Here is a 17,428-nt window from a genome sequence, read left to right on the forward strand (position 1 = left end):
TTGTGTGTGTGTGTGTGTGTGTGTGTTCTCATGTCTACTCCAGCTGATAGATGCCCACACTCTACTCTTTCTCTAACAAGAAACAGACTCAGACTTTGTGTGTGAGTGTGAGTGTGTGTGGGCACGCATACAGAGGTCTGACTAAACAAAGCAAAGGCACTTCAATTGCTGGGGCCACAGAAAGCCTCTTTCCCCCTTCATCACTCCTCCCCTGACCCCTCGTTACACACACAACCACACACACACTCGTGCACGCACACACACCTCCCAACCACAGAGCCCAGAGCAGGAAGCACAGTCCCTGAGGGAGGGAGGAGGGGTCAGGAGGAGGGGAGGTATAAACGCCCCCTCCCTCCTCAATGCTCCTAGCAAATCTACAGGAGAGGAGGAAACTTAACATTACACACACTTTCTCTCAAGCAATACACACATGCCTGCAGATGGTGAACACCCGCCAACTCATAACTTTCTGTTCCCCTTGCGTCTGGGAGGATTTAAGATACACACATGCTGTGGAGTACGTCTTGGGTTTAACTTTCTCGCCCAGCTGGCTTTGGCTGCATTTAAAGAGGAGCTGATGGTTCGTAAAGGGCACGGAAAAGAGGGGGGAAAAAAGAAAAGCCGAGCAGAGGAAAGAAAGCCCCCTCCCTCTCACACCACGCTGTCTTTCTCCAGAGTGAGGTCATCCAGCGAAGGGATCCGCTGTGGACAGGACCGCCTGGTCTGGACCTGATCAGAGAGCCCCAGACTAGGTTCTCCCTCCTCCACCTCCTTCACTGTTCCTAACTCCTCCTCTTTGTCAGCTTCTTTTTATTTTTTTTTCTCCTCCTCCGTATTATGCATTGCATTTTCTCTCAAAACAAATTGGAACATACAGAAAAGAGAACAGAGGATTTGGCTGAAGGCTGTGTGGATTGAATGTGAAACATGCTTTTTGTGTGAGCAGCGCTGAAGAGAGTGTGTGTTTCTCCTGAACTTCAGGTGTTCCAATGGCGTCAGTTGGAGAACCTCTACTTCAGAGAAAAGAAGTTTTCAGTGGAAGTTCATGACCCCAGGAGGTAAATTTATATCACAAATATAAGGCCGTGTGAACTTGCTACTGTGCTCTTGTTGAAACAATTTATCTGTGGGGGTTTGTTACATTATAGACTCAGCTCTTCATTGATTGGATGGTCATTATCTCATACCAGTTGTACTTTAGAGATTGAATGATGAACTTTCTCCAGCTAGTATATGAAAAGTGATAGAAATTTCCCTCAGTTGTGGACACCTTCCAGCAATGTAAATTACCACTGTGCCATATGTGAATGTGTTAAGATACAAACTACATACACTGCAGTACAGGAAGGGAGAGATTGAAATCTAATTCAGTAATGGTTGCAGCATTTGTCTTGGCAATTGAGCAAAATATTGGGGATGTCCCGGTGGAGCCCGACACAGATTAATAGGCTGATTAGTAACACACTTGTGTAGTTTCATGATGCATAAACACATGTGCTCTTTCACACACACACACACACACACACACACACACACACACACACACACACACACACATATACACACAGGGCAAAGCCTTGTTAGTTGGCCACAGAAGGATAGATGACTGATAGCTGTTTTGCGGAGGAAGTGACCTCTCTTGTGTTTATTTAACATTTAACATGGCTATATATGTGGAGTGTTATTCTACAGACGCGGGGAGGGAGGGAATGGGAGAAAAAGAGACAGACAGGGTGAAAGAAAGAGCAGTGGTGTTTTCTTTAAAGGAAGCTGTCATTAGGGTGAGCTGGGCTGTTGCTCAGCTACAGATGTGTGTTTAAATAAGGATGAGTAAACAATGAGGAACGACGTGTGTGGCTTTGCAAAAGAATATCTCTATCAGGAATATTTTTCTCCTTAACAGCAGCAGTAGCAATTGCGTTAGTCATGGTGGGGATGTGTTCACTGTTAATGTAAATATGTAGCCAATATATATTCAGTGTATATAAGGAGGCCTTGTGTCCGCTCCTACTGTAGGGCGTCGGTGACGAGAAGGACATTTGGTCACAGTGGCATCGCTGTGCATACGTGGTACGCCTGTCCTGCCCTCATCAAGTCCATCTGGGCCATGGCCATCAGCCAACACCAGTTCTACCTGGACCGCAAACAGAGCAAGGTCAGTCAGGCCCTCCAGATACGCACTCACACCACAGACAGCAAACTCAGTAAGCCTGGTCAATAAGGGTTAACAGCTTAATAATGTATTTTGACAAACCCTCTCCGATCTTTTCTGTCCAGTCTAAGATCCATGCAGCGCGGAGTTTGAGTGAGATTGCTATAGATCTCACGGAAACAGGAACTCTGAAGACCTCCAAACTGGCCAACATGGGCAGCAAGGGCAAAATTATAAGTGGCAGCAGTGGCAGTCTGCTCTCCTCAGGTCAGTATGTGTGTGTGTGTGTGTGTGTGTGTGTTTGTGAGCGTGGGCATTTTGTGTTTGCATGTGTGGCAGCGAGGGGAGTCTCATTGACAACTGGAGAGACAGAAACAGCTGCTTCTGGAAAGAGGCCATTGATTCTTTGCTGAATGTTCACACACACACACACACACACACACACACTGTACACACACCCCACCCATTGTCGTTCTGTATATACAGAACACCATTCCCACCCTCCGTGTCACACAGACTCATCCTCCAGAGGCCCCTGCCCTCTCTAAATATAGTGGGCGAGGGAATGAAAAGGGCAGCGGGTCAGTGTACAACTTTTCCACAATGCTTATTTGAACAAGAACAAGTAATGAGTGTGACAGGATGATTTGTGCACACTCAGTCTGATCTCTCCATAGATCTTCTTCTGGATCGGATCAGTTTTTTTCCTTGACCTCTTTTCTCAGTATAGATATATGTAACTCCCTCCCTAATCCCTTCCCTTTAGCTCCTCAACAATCAATTGCTGGTTTCCTAATCTCCCTTTTCTGTACTCTTCATATCATACAGGGTGTCTCTGCCATAGCTGTCTGCGTCCCGTCACTTGTCTTATTGATGTCAGTGTGTTGATTTCATGATCCACTGCTGACTGGAGGCCGTCTCTGCCCAGCAACATAAACATGTCACATTCATGCACCTCCCCTCCCGCCACAGCCAACATGTCTCAGTCTCACTGTGGCTGAATAGCCACATCTAGATCATAGAGTTTGTATGATCAATTTGAAACCCTGGTGGCTGCAAACGAGGCACTTCGGGAATATGGCTGTTCAGCATCACTTAACACACCAAAGTATATTTTGTATTTTAGCTGGAACAACAGTTGGATGGTCACTGTGAGGGTTTGTGTAGTTATATATAGTATATCTTGTAACAATAGAGAGATTTAATGTTTCTTTCAGCCACAACTGTTTGAGAAGTGGTTAGTTGTTGCTATGTTTCACAGTGAACCGCATAGAGTCACTGAGAGAGCAACAGACAGAAACAGATTGTGTGTTGGATGTTTTCTTATAAGGCATGTTGCAAACAAGGCTGGCACAATCTCAGGGCCTTAGAGATCGTGCGTCACAGACTTTGTTCTAAACTGCCCCTTCCTTGAAACGCTCACACTCACACAAACAAAAACTCAGTTTTCTTATCGAAATGTTCCATTCACTTCCATGTAAACATCCTGCGTGGCTGGCAGGTGCACACACGATTTCTAGCTCCGCTCCACAATCTGCCTCGAAAGAAGTCCCCACAACTCCAAACACAAACACATATGCTGCAGACTCCTGCCCTCATGTAACATGTTGTCTGTACCCTGCAGGTTCTCAGGAATCGGACAGCTCCCAGACAGCTAAAAAGGACATGCTGGCAGCACTGAGGGCCAGGCAGGATGCACTGGAGGAAACGCTAAAACAGAGACTTGAGGAACTCAAGAACATCTGCATCAGAGAGGCGGTATGAGAAAACACAGAGAGATTTAGCAAATATTTGGAATACCATAATGCTTACTAGTGCTTCTTTTCCAACTTAATTTATGTCCCCTTTTTGTTTCCTAGGAGCTGACAGGAAAACTTCCCAAGGAATATCCACTGGATCCAGGAGAGGAGCCACCCATAGTGAGACGGAAGATCGGTACTGCCTTCAAACTGGACGAGCAGAAAATTCTTCCTAAGGGAGAGGTGAAGCTTCAACTGCCTGTTCTACTCAGTGGCACTTTATCACACTCTCAAATCTCCAGGTCAAAATAAATAAATAAAAACAGGAGGTCATCTAGTGGTGTCAGTGTTTGAAACAAATACATAATACCACAAGTACCTATGTCAGGCACTGTGATGACGTTATTGTAATGTTAATGATCCGTTTATGAACAGAGGATCAGAATTAGAGATGAAAACTGGTGTTTTGGAGTATAGTTACACAGTTGTTCAGGATTAACCAAATGCTTTAAACTCCTATAATGGTTGGGATGATGATGGACATAAGAGATCACTAATAATTTGGAAACAGAACAGTGAAAAGCCGCAGTCTAAGACGTCTTGGACCTTGTAAAAGTAGTTTCACTGCATGTCTTTTTTGTGCCACGGGTAGATTTTCCAGAGCAGCAGAACTTCTAAAAATAGTCTGGCAGCATTCTCACCACAGGAAGTGGTGATAGTAGGATTGTGCACGCGCCTGTATGTGTACAGACATGTGTGTGTGGGTGTGTGTGTGTGTCGCTGAGGTTGTATGCTTTGAAAAGAATCCAGGGACACAATCTTGCAAAGCTGCCTTGCAAGCAGAAAGACGTTTCTTAATTTAGACTGAACACCTTAAACTCATATACACGCAGAAACAGAAGCCGCTCTGGCAGTAGAGTGAAGGGGTTGTTGTGGAAAGGGATTCCTCAGAACTGAGGTAGTCCAGAAGGATGTGGACCCAAGTGAATGCATCATCACTCTGTCTCTCTGGAGGCAAGTGAAATCATGTGTGTGTCCTCACATATAGGAGTGCATGCTGGACACAGTGGGTTTCACAGGATTGCCAATGAATACATTTCCTTGTCTATAATTACGTTCACAATTTTCTACTATACTATAATATTCAACATCTTGATACACATTTTGCAGTGCAGTAAACATATATGCAATACATTTGAGTTGACAGAGCGTGTTTTACTTGGTCCACTAATGGTCTCTGCTCCACAAATCTCAGGAGGAGGGGAGGATGGATTGATGGAGAGGTGTTATTATTCGGGGGGCAGAGTGTCTCAATAGAGAATACCCAGTGGTGAGAAAATGCAGGGCTGTAGCACAGATAAATGATTTCCGCAGTGTGTTTTCTCTGGCAAGGCTTTGTGTGTGTGTCTATCCAAATACGTTATATGGGAGAGTTACAGTCTGAATACTTGTCTGCAAACTAAGCCTTGTTGGTTTTGGATTGTGCGTATATATCTGTTCCTAAAACTGTGAACAAATCCAGTGTCTTTGTGCTTGTGTTACTCAGAGTTTGCACTTATGTGTGTGTGTGTGTGTGTGTGTGTGTGTGTGTGTGTGTGTGTGTGTGTGTGTGTGCTTATCCCAGGAAGAGGAACTGGAGCGTTTGGAGCGGGAGTTTGCCATTCAGTCCCAGATTACAGAGGCAGCCAGGCGTCTTGCCAGCGATCCTCACGTGAGCAGCAAGAAGCTGAAGAAACAGAGGAAGACGTCTTATCTGAACGCACTGAAGAAGCTCCAGGAAATTGAAAACTCAATCAATGAGCACCGGGTCCGCTCCGGCAAGAAGCCTACACAGCGAGCGTCGCTTATCATAGAAGGTACCAATGTACTCCTATTCACTATAAGACAGTCAGATTGTTTTCATATCTCTTTATTTCTGTTTGCTGTAGTTGCCACCACACACAGTAGTATGCAGTGCACATGCAGTATTTGGAGTGATAAAAGTATACACATTGGATATTTCCAACATTGTTGCTTTTTGGATACATCAAAGATTTGTAAAAACATTTAGATACACCTTTAGATTTTGTAATTGTACGATCCACAATATCTTTGTTTCTCTGTCTTATAGAGGCCAATATTGGTTCTGAAGACAGTTCATTGTCTGACGCACTGGTCTTGGATGATGGTGAGTCTCTATTCTTCACATTACTCCAACAACAACATTGCAACATTCAACTCACTAATATGTGTGCTTTTGTGGCTCATGATGTTTTTATTAAATGTTATCCAATCTTAATTGCTCTAACTTAAGTCTTGAACTTCATTCTTATTTCAGATGACCCTCAAGTTACAGGTACCCCCACCTTCTCTCCAGTAGCATCGCCTCACAAGGGCCTCCCTCCTCGACCACCATCTCATAGTCGACCCCCTCCACCACAGTCCCTGGACGGCCTGCGACACTTGCACTACACGCGATCCGACTACGATAAGTCACCCATCAAACCCAAGATGTGGAGTGAATCGTCACTGGATGAGCCCTATGAAAAAGTCAAGAAACGCTCCTCTCACTCCAGGTATGAGGGAGTTTGTCTTAACTAACCCTTAAATAGAGCTACTGCATATTATTATGTAATAAAATGTATTATATTATATTTTCCATGACTCTTTGTCAAGTCACAGGCGTTTCCCAAGCTCTGGCAGTGCAGAAGCAGGCGGTAGCAACTCTTTACAGAGCAGCCCCATTAGGAACCTCCCTCACTGGAATTCTCAGTCCAGCATGCCGTCGACCCCGGACCTGAGAACCAGGACCCCACACTACGTACATTCCACTAGGTCAGTTTTTAGACCTATATATATATATATACACATATATAACAGATTATATACAACTATAAAAATGCCTAGTAATTAAAAGACTCCCATCTCCACAATTTTTTAAAACTCCAACTCAGCTCTCATATTCCTCTGTGATTCTGCATCTTACAGGTCAGTGGACATCAGTCCCACACGTCTGCACAGTCTCGCTCAGCACTTTAGGAACCGCAGCTCAAGCCTCGAGTCCCAGGGCAAACTGTTGGCGTCCGACCCCGACACTCACCCGCATACCCTGGGCACACTGGGCAGTCCTGACTTCTTCCTGGGCCCAGGACGCAGCTCCAATGGCTCTGACCCACTGGACGACTGCTCATCCTGCACCAGCCAAAGCAGCTCAGAGCATTACTACCCCTCTGGTGGACCCCCTGGCAGCAACCCCAACTACTCTACTCTGGGAGAGGACTCCCCCTCCAAAGCCAGGCAGAGGCAGAGGCAACGGCACAGGTAAGGGTGGAGATGCAGGGAAAGAAGCTTTCTTTACACAGTTGCTTTTTCGGCTACATCTATTGTATATACAGTTCTGTAGCAAGATTATTGTATGTGTTGTCTTTTGTTCTCTCTCCAGGTCTGCAGGCCACCTGGGCTCCTCTAACTCTGGCTCCATGCCAAACCTGGCAGCTAAGAACAGCTCTGGTGGTGGCTCAGGTGGAGGTGTGATGGGAGGGGGACACCATGGAGTTTACCTTCACAGCCAGAGCCAGCCCTCCTCCCAGTATCGCATCAAGGAGTACCCACTATACGTAGAGGGCAGCCCCAACCCTGTGGTGGTTCGCAGCCTGGAGAGCGATCAGGAGGGCCACTACAGCGTGAAGGCCCAGTTCAAGACCTCTAGCTCCTACACGGCCGGGGGACTGTACAAGGAGGCCTGGGGGGGAGAGGAGGGAGGAGAGGGGAGCGGCCGACTCACGCCGTCACGCTCTCAGATCGTACGGACTCCATCGTTGGGGCGAGAGGGTGGTGGTGGTGGAGGGGGGAGGGCAGCAGTGTCTGAAGAGCTGCGGTGCTGGTACCAGAGGTCCTCAGGGAGCCTGAAGGAGAGGAGTCACTCACATTCAGGTTCTACCTCCTCCGAGACGGGGTCACAGCAAGGGACTCTGGGACATGGTCGAGGGAGCAGAGTAGGGACACTCGTCAAGGGTTCTCCAGGTGGGTTTTCTTCTTTAGTTCACATTAAGGCCTTCTCATATAGGTAAAGAACATGATCATGTGTTTTAAGTAAAAGCCTTAGAAAGGTCCTGTGTACAAACATGTTGTTTATTCTGAGTTTCTGTCTATAAATGTGCAGTTTAGAAAACACTACTCACACTACTGCGCCAACGAGGCATGTTTAGTGTTGTCACCTGTGTGTCTTTAGAGATTATAACACACGCTGATTTATTTTGTTCATTAAACATAAGGCTTCTTAGATTAGTAAATTTTATTCTTAGTAAATTCTTTGTGTGAGGGCAAAAAAAAACCTACACTGCCCCATGTGAGGCTTGAACTCACGATCTTTAGATTATGAGACTGACGCGCTGCCTACTACACCAAGAAGGCCTGGTTTGTCTGACGTGGTGTGCCTTTTGTGTGACATGACCCCTGAGGCAGGGTCTGAGGTCTTTGTGTTACTGAGGCCACACACCCCCTAACCCCGTATGTGAAACATAATTGAAATTCCTCTGCCCCTCACATCACTGGAGCCTCTATTATGTGTCTTTCTGAATCTCATGCTGCATGTGTTGTATCTCATTTAGCATGACTAACAGGTCAGTTCTCCCCATAGCTGCATCCCCTCACAGCCAGAGGAGTATGACGCCCTCCAGTGAACACGCAGCCACACCCACACCCCCCTGTAGCCCACAGCACATCCTCAACTGGCAGACCGGGTAAGACACACACTCAGCTGCAGACCGGGGTGACAAGACGTTGTACTTAGTACAAACTACTTAGCTTCTTTCTCTCAGTCTTTATTCAGACCTCACTCTAACATCCGGACACGCTTTGACTGTCTGTTGTATCTGTGTCAGCTGATTTTGTTTTTTATTGTTGAACTAATCCTAAAGAATGACTTTTTATGTGATTTTCAGACCTTTTCCATACTCATAATCAAATGGTGTTACTCCTCTCGACTTTTCATTCTGCTGTTTCTGTTTCCCTCACTGCATCTGTGTTCCACGTTTCTTCACTCTTTTTTTTCAACCTTTTCTCTCGTCATTTCTCACGCCCTCTGATTGCCTTTTCCTCATTCAAAATTCTCTTATTACCTAATATTTGTCATTTCTTTCTTGCCCCTCTTTCCATCTGTACTAACCCTACATTTCCTTGTGTGTCTGTCCTCTCTCCTGGTTTAGAGGCACAGCAGACAGCTCTCCTACTGAGGACGTCTGTCAGTCTCCCCCTCAGCCCAGCTCTGACGCATAGAGGTACCGTCTGTGGTCTCGGCCTCCCAGTGGTCTGAACCTACAGTGTACTGTTGGGAAAACACAGCAGCAGCATAACAGAGAGCAAAATAACCTTGAAGCAAAAATATAATGTGACAGCAGTGCCAGAGTCACTCACAATCAGACATTTATTCATAGAAATCCATGAAGTATTACGCACTCATGCGACATTTGCTAGTCGCTTACATCATCAACTGTGGGGGGCTGACAATGGGGAATGTGCAGAGTTTCTTTGCTCTTTGATGGTGGCGGTATCTTTGTCATTTACTCTTTCTCTGGCTGTATCTGTGTCTGATCTCCGCATGTGCTCTGCTCTGTGGTCTGACACCAACACTTACGGGATTTACTAATAGAAATACTTAACCATCTGCTGTATGTGCCGTAACAGAGAACATTCTTTAACAAACAATGTCAGGAGCAGATAAACACTTGAAACCTTTTAGATGATAGTATCTGGAATGTTAATTTACCTTTTGAAATGCAACGCTTTCCTCTGAAGTCAGTCTTATCTCGGTCTGTGTCGTCCTCTGCAGGTCTTTCAGTGACAGCTGTTTTCTCACCAGCCCCTTGTGTTCAGAGTTGGCAGATGTGCAGTGGTACGGACACGACAAGGCCAAACCTGGGACCCTGGTCTGAGACCTTCCGATAGGGCCCAGAAAAGTCTCTCCTACTGTCCCTCACTACTACCCATCGACAACCAACAACCTCATCCTAATGGCCCTACAAAAAACCCTGCCCTGGCCGGAATGGCGGACTGGACACGAGCCTCCCTCCTACCTAAATCCTGCCCTTCATCCATCTCACCACCACTTCATTATTATGCCCCTCTATCACAGCTCAGCTGGACAGGAACTCACTCAGTGGGCTCTGATAAGGGCTGATTTCACAGGACAGACTGAGAAGTGCTACCTCAGCTGTTGAACTGTTGCCCTACAGCACATCAGAGCCTGTTCTTTACTCACCCTCAGCACACAAGCAATGGGGGGAAGGAGCGACTGGAAGAGAGAGCACACAAAAATATCAAACATACAGCTCAAACTCATCAGAACCAACATCGGCATTTCCAGGATCTGTCACATATTAATAACTCCAGTGCACTGCCACCCAATCAGAGGATACCTGCTGGATTTGAGCCACCAGTTTAAAACCCATTTCCAGGCCCAAATGAACTGTGTTGGATTTTATTATTGCCATTAACGTCGTTTGTCTTGTTTGTTTATTCCTCCCTGCGTATTTATAAAGAGAGAAGATGAAACAGACATTTCCCGGAAAATCTGGATTAACAAACATTTAGATGGCAAACTCAGCTCCTCTCAGTTTAACCCACAACCAAAGACAACTACTGGAATGACTGGTCACACCAGGGTCCCTGCGCTGGTGCCCCCTGCAGAAAAGCAAGTCGGTCAATTGTATGAGAGTGAATTCACAATGACGAAATCAGGATGGTTTATGGGACTCTTATCTGGGATTTTGATGAGGACTATAGCAATAACAAACATTGTACAAGTATATGAACTGGCTTGAATCCACAGTGAATTGAAGTAGGCATTTTGCCGTGTTTTCTGCCTTGTGATGCTTTGGAGTAAGGGATTATTAGTGCATCATGGGGAAAATTTGGAATTGTGGTTATTGGGTTTGGCATTAATCTATGCTTATTTCAGTGACTTCATCATTCATGTTTATTTAATGTCTTTGGTCTTGACATGAGTTCTCTGTCCACAACAGTTTGTTTGACCACATGGTGCATTGTGATCACTACTAAGCCAGTGCGTTTGAAGCTGGGGGTTAACATGGCCACATCAAGTCACAAGTACTGCAACATTTGATTCTTGCTGTCATTTTGAAATAGAAACAAGACTTTTCCATTTTCACCGCTGGAAGTAAAATATGATTGGCTGTCTACGTTACTTGTGTTTGATATTGAGGCTGTTCAGAGACAAGTGAATCATCTTTGTTTTTCATCATGAAATGTCTTTTTTTCTCCTTTTGGTCTTGGCTCTCTACTGGGTCTAATCATGCTGAGTATATGTCAGTCCCTTTTGTAGCACTGTGTTTTCTCTCATCTTTCTGTCCATCTCTTTTCGGCATTGGCAGGAGCATCCTGACTGAACACATATTACGGGCACGCGAGTTTATCAGTGCCAAACATGTCGGTGCTTTATTATAGTTTCTGTAATTCAGCCCTGAAACGACCACTCCTTCAAGTTACAAACCCCTTCACATTCCAACAGTAAATCCCCACAGTATATAGCCACTGTATGAAACAGCAGCAAGCCAGTTATTCATACGTACTTTGAAAAGCACAACATTAACAGTGTCCGAGGGCTGAACCTACAATTGGTGTGTTCTCAATTTCCACTCTCAGTGTTTTAATAATGAGTTGTATCAAAGTGCATAAGAGGAAACTAGAGAAGTTAGACACGATAGTGCTCTTTTAATTAGTAGATGGACATGGAGTTCAGGTTGACAGTAATAAATACCCCACTGTCAGGGCAGAAGAGAAGCCATAGCCTGGGCTGAAACAAACCGTTCTTTCAAAACACAAATCAATCAACAATCAGATATTCAGAACAGGGTTAGAAAAGCACACCTGGTTTTGTACGAAAGAAGTAGAACTCTGCATGTTTTAGCTGTCCATGAATCTGTCTCCCTCATCTTTCCCTACCCGGAGTTTATGTTGACAATTATTATTTCATTGTCAAAAAAAATCTGAATTAATCTTAAAACATATTCAACATCTCAGTGATGGAGAGAAGTGGGTTTTTTTCAGTCTTATAGCACCATTACGTCCTGGTAAATGGTGTAACATACTGTATGAAACATATCTTAACCTGTCCCTCGTAGTGTTCTGTTTCCTTTATGCACTGACATCAGTTGTTGTAATCTGCCACTTGCTAGACTATTTAAATAAGAGGGTTTAGCCCACTCCCTGCATGGTTGGTTCTCCAAGAGTTGTCCACCCATGCCTGGTCAAATTTCCCCAGAATTGAAACCAGCACTCCATGGTTACCTTCTCATAGGAATGAATTACTCCAGAATACTCAAGTCACCTATTAGAGAACACCTTTGACCTTGCTTTGCTCACTCAAAGACTCTGCCCACCATTTGTGTGCTAAAGACACAACCCCATGCATGCTCTTCAGATTCACTGACAAATAAAGAAAGAACGACAAGACGTTCAACATCCGACTTCTGTACTAACATTAGCACGTCTCGCTCCATAGTGTTTCTTCCCCCCCAGAAAGGCCCATTTTGACCTTGTGGTAATCTCTGACCTCTGAGCCCGATGTGAAGTGTGACATCCCTCCCCCCTGTAGCTCCAAACACCATATTTTCTGTGCTCCATAGAAATGTGTGAGGTTTTTGTAATACTTCAAGAGAAATTAACTAACTCTTTTATCAGTCTTTTCCTGTTATGTACGGAGGGGCACTGTAAGGTTTTGTGGGGTTTTTAACATTCACATTCATTATTTTAACAATGTTCCATTTTATATGAACCAGTATTGTTTTTTTGTTTTAGTTCTGACATTGTAACAACCCTTTCAGGTGCTACAAAAATGACCAGTTACTGCTTTGTCACGTAGGATCTAGACATCTTCATTGTTATCGATAGATTCAATACCAGGTGTGCAAAATAAAGCTTATTTTAACAAACAGTTTAATAGTAGAACACTTCCCCTACCAGACAATAGAGCATGTAACTTGATTTTATCAGTTCTGTTCAACTGTAACAATACATTAAAGGTGTTGTAGAAAACAAAATGTGGAATTGAAAAAAAAAAACTAAATTCCACAGTTAATTTATTCTTTTTTTCTATTAAAAATTTGTATAGTAACTTTACATTTTTCAAAACTGTGTTGTTGGAAAATTGATGATGAATTTTCAAGATGAGAAGGCGTGGTGGTTCTTGAGAGTAAGAAAAATAAATTATTGATGAATGTTCTCAAGATTATGCCTTTGTCTGTGTTCTTTTTTCCATTTTTTTTTTTATTCAAAATCATGTTATACAAAATACAAGTTACTTAGCCATTCACTCACTCCCAGGAGCTCAGATCAAATCCTTCCAGTCCTTCCTGTTGAAAGGTCAGAGTATCAGTCAGAGGTATCAAAGGAAATCTTCACATGTAGTCACCACTTCTATTCCTCGGGACACAGTCACTCTCTTGTCATCACATCCGGGCCTCAGTCACTTCCCTCTCACACTCTGGCCCTCCCAAGAGAAGGAGGATTTCCTGCAGAGTCAAAAGGAAGATATACTCCAAAGATAAAAGATATTACTCATCAGCCAGCAGCAGAGCACGAGATTAAACAGCTGCACAGATGGATCTAGGCAGACATTTTCCCGTTTTAGATTTGCATGCCACTATGACGTGTGGTTGGCTACTAACTCAGATCACAATGAAAACTCTTTCTTTGTGTAAATGCAACATGGAACCGTTCAAGTGTACTGGCAGGCGATGCAGACATCTGAACAAATGGATTATTTGTGCAACAGAACATGTAAACTCACATCGTGAAACACCGGTAATAAAGACAACAAACACGCAAACAGTAGTTGTGATAGTGTACCACATAGAAAAGTGGTTTCTACCAGAGGAATCAGTTGTCACTTTCTCGTCATCCTGCTTTCTTTTATTCTCCTTCTGTTCCCATTTACTAATAAATCCCATGTTACTCTTTGTGTTCCCATAGCAGCTCTCCCAACCAGGCAACAGCTGGAAGCTGTTAGCCAGACATGTCGTGAGAAACTAGCTCCTCTGTGATTCTTTTCACTCATACAAGTCTGTTTGTGTGCGTATTTGTGTGTGTGTGTACGCTTGCTATAGGAGTGGTATATTACTGTGCTTTATATTCTTAATTAAATCCTCCATCATTTAAAACACATCACAACCTTCACTGTGTCTGTACTCTGTGTACTCTTGGACGTCTATCTGTGTGAGGACCAGACTGAGTTTTAGACCATGAAAGTGAGGACATCACTATGACCTTCCGTTAAATCAGTTTTAGGGCTGGGAAAACGTTTTTGGGTTAAGGTTAGAATTAGGTTTAGTTTGACGTTATGGTAAAGGTAAAGGTGAATGTTAGACATAAATATCTGCTCTGAATTGAGACATCTGAAGACATCGATGCAGGCTTACTAAAACAGAACATTTATTTACACTCAGTTATCATTAGATTAAAACAGTGAATTCACAATCTACAGATCATATTGTTATTCTCACACAACAAGAGCACTTCCTGCTCCTGACAATGTTTATATTTTGAAGAGAAGATAACTAGGCTCCCTTGATTTTATTACTTACATTTGGGCCAGACTTGCTCTTTCTCAAGGGAAGTTCAGTACAATAGTATAGCCTTATACAGTGGAAACTGCTTATGTGAATCATTACCATGCAAATGTTGTTTAACTAATTTGCTTATAGTAATCAAGTAGTCCGCTAACAGTGTTCATTTAGGTTCTTCTCATACATGACATATAGGAAGAAATCTGAATATTTGATGTACGTCAGATGCGTTTGTTTTCAAACTCTGCCACCAGTTTGGCATTGATAGCCTACAGTTTATTTTCAGGCTTGTTAAAAATTTAGAAATCCACTGAACCTACCACCAAGCTGTGGCTTAGTAACCTTTGTGCACTACAGTCGTTATTGTATTTGTGAACAGCCCAGTACTGTTTTAGGCTAAAGCCCAATTACTATTTGAACTAAAGTAAGCTGTATTTTTATTTTTATTTTACAGTACAGTGTCTTGCATTACTGTATAGTGTTTGGATTATAAACAGTACAGTCATTAAATTTGAACGTTAATTTGAAAAGCGTTTGAGAAAGCTGTAATCAAAATCAAAAAATCAGTAAATAGCAAAGCTGCCTGTTTCATTACTTTATATTTATGTAATAAATATACAGGTGTCAATTAGATGGTAATCTGCATGAGGAATAAAGAAAAAGAAAGAAAAATGGTGAAAGAAAGAAAGAAAATTGGTGTGTGTGTATATATATATATATATATATAGTACTGTGCAAAGGTTTTAGGCAGGTGTGGAACTAGAACATAAAGGAAAGTGAACGAACTGAAGAAAAATGCTGTTTTGAAAGGGTGGTCACGCCAAATATAGATTTTATTTCCATTTTTCTTCTGTTCACTCACCCACTTAATATTTTTGGGACATACTCCAAACGTTGTGGTCATTATGCTGTGGCTCCTCGAGTTAAAAGTATATATGGATAGAATTGTTGTAGTCTGATGACACATTCTCTTTCACTTTCTCTCATCTCCAGCGATTGTGATGAACTCCCTTGTTAACTTTTTGATGATGTCACTGGTTGTGGATTACCGTGTGGGATGTAAATATGCATATGGCTATAGCTGACACTTGTAATTAACCTTTAAAAGTAAATTAAAGTTTGGCATAAACTTAGCAATAAAGTTATTGCAGTTGAGCGTGTGGTCATCTCCTCTTCAATGCATGTCCTCGCCCTGACCAGTACCTAGTCTTTGGTGTTCAGTCACCATACAAAACATCCGCTGGTCTGATTTTAATCTTTTATTGGCATCTGAAGTAAAAAAAAAAAAAACAAAAAAAACCCTGCATCCTCTATTTCACTCTAAACGGGGGAGTCGATTTGTTGAGCAGGTTGTGCAACATGTTAAATCAGTGATAATGCCGCCCTCTAGTGTTGACAACAGAGCAGGAAAAACTGGAAAACTATAATCAGTTTTAACAACTGTGAAAACATGTATTTTGTTAGTGTTGTTGCTGTGTTGTGTTTTATATACACCCCTACTTTTTTAATATGCTGCTTATTTTTTGTAGTTTTCAACTTTGCAGTTCGTTTGGGGAAGGTTAATTTTGAGTTTTTGGGAATCCCAAAGGAGAAGTGATACTGAGTCATCAGTTAGCTGACATGATATACACAGCTCAAAAAAATAAAGGGAACACTAAAATAACAAATCCTAGATCTGAATGAATGAAATAATCTCATTAAATACTCCTTTCTTTACATAGTTGAATGTGCTGACAACAAAATCACACAAAAATTATCAATGGAAATCAAATTTATCAACCCATGGAGGTCTGGATTTAGAGTCACACTCAAAATCAAAGTGGAAGACCACACTAGAGGCCGATCCAGCTTTGATGTAATGTCCTCAAAACAAGTCAAAATGAGGCTCAGTAGTGTGTGTGGCCTCCACGTGCCTGTATGACCTTCCTACAACGCCTGGGCATGCTCCTGATGAGGTGGCGGATGGTCTCCTGAGGGATCTCCTCCCAGACCTGGACTAAAGCATCCGCCAACTCCTGGACAGTCTGTGGTGCAACTTGGCGTTGGTGGATGGAGCGAGACATGATGTCCCAGATGTCCTCAATTGGATTCAGGTCTGGGGAACGGGCGGGCCAGTCCATAGCATCAATGCCTTCCTCTTGCAGGAACTGCTGACACACTCCAGCCACATGAGGTCTAGCATTGTCTTGCATTAGGAGGAACCATTACTGACCCACCGCCAAACCGGTCATGCTGAAGGATGTTGCAGGCAGCAGAAGGTTCTCCACGGCGTCTCCAGACTCTGTCACGTCTGTCACATGTGCTCAGTGTGAACCTGCTTTCATCTATGAAGAGCACAGGGCGCCAGTGGCGAATTTGACAATCTTGGTGTTCTCTGACAAATGCCAAACGTCCTACACGGTGTTGGGCTGCAAGCACAACAACCACCTGTGGATGTCGGGCCCTCATACCACCCTCATGGAGTCTGTTTCTGTTTGAGCAGACACATGCACATTTGTGGCCTGCTGGAGGTCATTTTGCAGGGCTGTGGCAGTGCTCCTCCTGCTCCTCCTTGCACAAAGGCGGAGGTAGCGGTCCTGCTGCTGGGTTGTTGCCCTCCTACGGCCTCCTCCATGTCTCCTGATGTACTGGCCTGTCTCCTGGTAGTGCCTCCATGCTCTGGACACTACGCTGACAGACACAGCAAACCTTCTTGCCACAGCTCGCATTGATGTGCCATCCTGGATGAGCTGCACTACCTGAGCCACTTGTGTGGGTTGTAGACTCCGTCTCATGCTACCACTAGAGTGAAAGCACCTCCAGCATTCAAAAGTGACCAAAACATCAGCCAGGAAACATAGGAACTGAGAAGTGGTCTATGGTCACCACCTGCAGAAGCACTCCTTTATTGGGGGTGTCTTGCTAATTGCCTATAATTTCCACCTGTTGTCTATTCCATTTGCACAACAGCATGTGAAATTGATTGTCAATCAGTG

The 17,428-nt window shown here is 43.7% G+C and overlaps 1 protein-coding gene across 13 annotated transcripts in view; it reads left to right on the forward strand.

Moving 5' to 3' along the window:
• Positions 1-13,120, forward strand: part of frmd4a (FERM domain containing 4A) — a 101,996-nt gene extending 88,876 nt beyond the window's left edge. For 6 of the 13 annotated variants that reach the window (XM_046036722.1, XM_046036724.1, XM_046036717.1 and 3 more), the window contains 12 exons: positions 2,014-2,155; positions 2,278-2,419; positions 3,777-3,910; positions 4,012-4,134; positions 5,516-5,747; positions 6,002-6,058; positions 6,209-6,446; positions 6,547-6,705; positions 6,859-7,191; positions 7,313-7,893; positions 8,510-8,612; positions 9,701-13,120. In XM_046036722.1, the coding sequence (XP_045892678.1) occupies positions 2,014-2,155; positions 2,278-2,419; positions 3,777-3,910; positions 4,012-4,134; positions 5,516-5,747; positions 6,002-6,058; positions 6,209-6,446; positions 6,547-6,705; positions 6,859-7,191; positions 7,313-7,893; positions 8,510-8,612; positions 9,701-9,803 (2,347 nt within the window). In that variant the 3' untranslated portion in view covers positions 9,804-13,120. Of the gene's footprint in view, positions 1-347; positions 1,059-2,013; positions 2,156-2,277; positions 2,420-3,776; positions 3,911-4,011; positions 4,135-5,515; positions 5,748-6,001; positions 6,059-6,208; positions 6,447-6,546; positions 6,706-6,858; positions 7,192-7,312; positions 7,894-8,509; positions 8,613-9,077; positions 9,150-9,700 lie in introns of those variants that run through there. The other 7 variants (XM_046036718.1, XM_046036714.1, XM_046036726.1 and 4 more) reach the window with 6 other exon arrangements.
• The last annotated feature ends 4,308 nt before the right edge of the window (positions 13,121-17,428 follow it).

The sequence above is a fragment of the Micropterus dolomieu genome, linkage group LG22 (assembly GCF_021292245.1).
Source record: "Micropterus dolomieu isolate WLL.071019.BEF.003 ecotype Adirondacks linkage group LG22, ASM2129224v1, whole genome shotgun sequence".
Lineage (NCBI taxonomy): Eukaryota > Metazoa > Chordata > Actinopteri > Centrarchiformes > Centrarchidae > Micropterus > Micropterus dolomieu.